Below are 3546 nucleotides of genomic sequence, written 5' to 3' on the forward strand. Positions count from 1 at the left end.
TACATCTTGATCATTTTGGCTTCATTTGGGTAAAGGTGTTGACTTACATGGCATGTTTTTCCTTCACCCGAGCATATTTCTTTACTTTTCATGCATCATTGTGGTGGGTGTGGCTAGTTGACGTCAGGGCTATCGTGTTAGACCGGGGAGTGGTCATGTGAGGTGTTTGAACATGATGGATTAGCATGGGTGATTGCAACACCTCGGTACCTTTACCACACGGGAGATTTCATGACATTTTTGCATATTTCATTTGCATGAACAAACTATTTTCCTTGATTCACTCACTAAGATGTTCATATCTTATATCGACACATTCAAACATGCTAGGTGCCCCAAGAACAAGCCAAAGGAAAGGGAATGAGGTGGTCCACGAATTGCTTGTTTCCTTTAATTTTGATTATAAAAGTACCCTCACCTTGTGTATTTTCAATATGTATCTCAAACAATATAAAATGGGGTCCTATATAGTCCCTAGTTTCCTATTCTATATCAAGGTGTGTTGTGTTGTAATCATTTCAAGAAATCATAATGGAAGCCTTAATTATTTAGCTTGTGGTTTAAGCTTTTAGGTTCGATCATTTGCTTCCATTGGCAAAGGCTTCCATAACGCATACTTGATTGTCATCTGGTTATCAACATCATCATGCATCTTCTGCATCCTTTGTATGTATTTTGAACAAGAAAGTGGGGCGTTACATTGTCTAATAAAGGGTGACTTAGCCATTTTTTCGAGGAGATAGGATTCACAAGTTAGCCTCGGTTCAGAACCTATTAGATCAACGAATCCTCTTTTAGCCAATTCGTTAATCCTTCTCTTGTTTATGTGGCCTAGTCTAAGATACCATAAGTGTTTAAGGTCAACACCATCATCACGAGAACACTTCCAGCTGCTAGTTGATGCAACATTTACATCCCTCTGTCTGACACTTTCATGCAATTCTAAAACATAAAGACCATTCACCATAATGCCCATGTCAACCACATCATTACCATAATGAATATGACATATATTAGAAGTAAAAGATAGTTCATAACCATCCCTCACAAGTCTAGGAATGGACACTACATTCCTTAAAGCATTAGGTAAATATAAGCAATTTTTAAGATTAAGTATAGGTCTAGAATTAAGAGTAATAAAAGTTGTCCCTATTGTTAATGGCTCTAGAAGAGCTCCATTTCCCACACGGAGGACAATAAAAGTTGTCCCTATTGTTAATGGCTCTAGAAGAGCTCCATTTCCCACACGAAGGATAACTTCCCGCTTCTCAAGCAACCTACTCTCCGCGAGATCCTGCATACAAACACAAATATGAGAGGTTGCACTTGAATCAAGAACCCAAGAGATGGGAGAATAACCAAATCGCATTGATCACCTCAATAACATATAAGGAAGATATACCTGATCCCTAATTCTCAGATCGCTTGACCTTCAAGCTGGCTACATATTCTGAGCAGTTCCTTTTCTAACGACCATCTTTCTGACAATGGAAACACTTTCCCCTCGATCCCTGCTCTTTGTACTTGCTATTGAAAACTTTCCTTTTCGGCCCATGCTTCTTCTTCTTAAAGGAAGAACTCTCATTCTTCTTATAAGATCTTGAAAATGAGGCTATCGCAAGAACTCCTTGCCTCTTTCCTTTGATCTGGGCTTAGGCAGTTGTCAACATATTTAAGAACTCTAGGAGTGGTCACTCAAGCTTATTCATGTTAAAGTTGAGAATAAATGAGGCAAAAGATTCTGGGAGCGACTGGAGGATAAGGTCAATCTGTGGCTTGGCATTCATATAGAAATCTAGTACTTCAAGTTGACCAATCAAATTGATTACATTGAGCACGTGGTCTCCCACATCAGTGCCTTCTACCATCTTAGCCTTGAATAGTTGCTTAGATATCCCATATCTAACTGTTTGGTTATGTTCCCCATAGAGCTCTTGCAGATTTATAATCATGCTATGATCGTCAGTTATGTGCTCATGCTGACGTTGGAGCTCACTGGTCATAGATGCCAAGATATACGTCCTAATAGTTCGGGAGTTATTTGGGAGCAAGGAGTTTCTACCATTAGTGGGTTATAGCCTTTACATCAGCCTTCAAGCATTGAAAGGTATACCTACTAAACCCCCTATGGCATGGTTTAGTTTCAGTATGGATATAGATATTGAAAACAAGTCTTGTAAGGTGATTTTTGGTTTATGTTTCCGCTACCTTCTTTTGTGTTTTTGGAAAAAGTTTTTAAAAACCGGTTAAACCCTTGCATTGGTACACCTTATATTGGTGTTCCTCATCAATAACATCATCACATAAAAGGAATAAAATACACTCTTAACATGCATTCTATCATATAAAAGCATAAGGGAATTTAAACATGTGAACAATCATGGACTTTCATGATTAACCCTTTCAGCCAACAAGGGTTGATGGGTCACAATCCTAGGTTTCACAAACGTTTTGGGCCATGGAAATCTCTCCAAGGTTTCGACCCGCTTCTTTTGGCAACTCTTTGTCTTGATATTCATGCTTCGGTACATCAATTCCAACACTACTCCTATGTTACTTTACATTAAAGTGGTAGAAACCTTGTCTTACATACGAGGGGAGTGAGGTGAGAAGAGAAGACAGGACGTGCATGCCCTATTTACCAAAATAATAATTACAACCAAAAATAGAAATAAAATCAATCCAATCACATTGGTTATTGTGTTCATGATCGCCACATCATGCAAACACTACACTAATCAATGCGAAAGAAAAGACTTTATTTGAATTAAATTTATCACATATATTAATTAATTTTAACACTTAAAATTAATTAACATGTCAATCTTCTAATTGGTTAAAATAGGCATTTAATTGCAAAATAATTTTTTTTCTTTTTTGCAAAAAATCAAGCAATATTCCAAAAACCCAGCGGGCCAGGGGGTCGCTTGGCTACACAGATGGACCATGTGACCTATGCGTTGGCCGCACGGCCTACGACGCGACAACCGCACATGCGCTAGGCAACCATCTTGCAGCCAGTGCAACCCTTACGCAGCCACGCGACTACATGCTACCAGTGTGCCGCTCATGCCATTTTACATTCCAATCTACTCCGGAATGGCTCGTTCGACTCTCAAACAACCACGTCGGACCCTTGAATCTTGTTTTCAACTTTTAATTGATCAAATAAATTATTTTCGCCTATGAACACTTCATTTATGAATTATTCCTCAAAAATAGCAATTTTAATCACATTAAAATCATAGATCTTAAAATACATTATTTTAATCTCATTAAAATCTTGGATCTGTCCCGGACCAAATTAAAACTAATCATAAATCTAATCAAATAAACAAACCGAACATAAATCGAATCTATTCCTATGGAGTTGACTTTGATATCACTTGAGGTATTTATGAATCATAACACAACAAAAAAATAAAAAAATTTAATCCTAAATATATATATTTAGGATCTCTCCAAGGGAATAGATTACAGAAGAATGACAAATGATTCCCTCTTGACGTGAAGATTCAATCTTGAAAAATGGGTGATCACAAAGCC

At 37.6% G+C, this 3546-nt stretch overlaps 1 protein-coding gene across 1 annotated transcript; it reads right to left on the reverse strand.

Moving 5' to 3' along the window:
* Positions 1-1691: 1691 nt before the first annotated feature.
* On the reverse strand, positions 1692-2003 carry LOC127812714 (uncharacterized). The gene has a single exon (XM_052353237.1). It carries the CDS (start codon positions 2001-2003, stop codon positions 1692-1694), a length of 312 nt encoding a protein of 103 aa, XP_052209197.1.
* Between the last annotated feature and the right edge of the window lie 1543 nt (positions 2004-3546).

The sequence above is a fragment of the Diospyros lotus genome, chromosome 11 (assembly GCF_014633365.1).
Source record: "Diospyros lotus cultivar Yz01 chromosome 11, ASM1463336v1, whole genome shotgun sequence".
Taxonomy (NCBI): Eukaryota; Viridiplantae; Streptophyta; class Magnoliopsida; order Ericales; family Ebenaceae; genus Diospyros; species Diospyros lotus.

Coding starts and splice junctions, on each gene's coding strand:
- LOC127812714 (XM_052353237.1), bottom strand. CDS start 2,003: ATGACCAGTGAGCTCCAACGTCAGCATGAGCACATAACTGACGATCAT.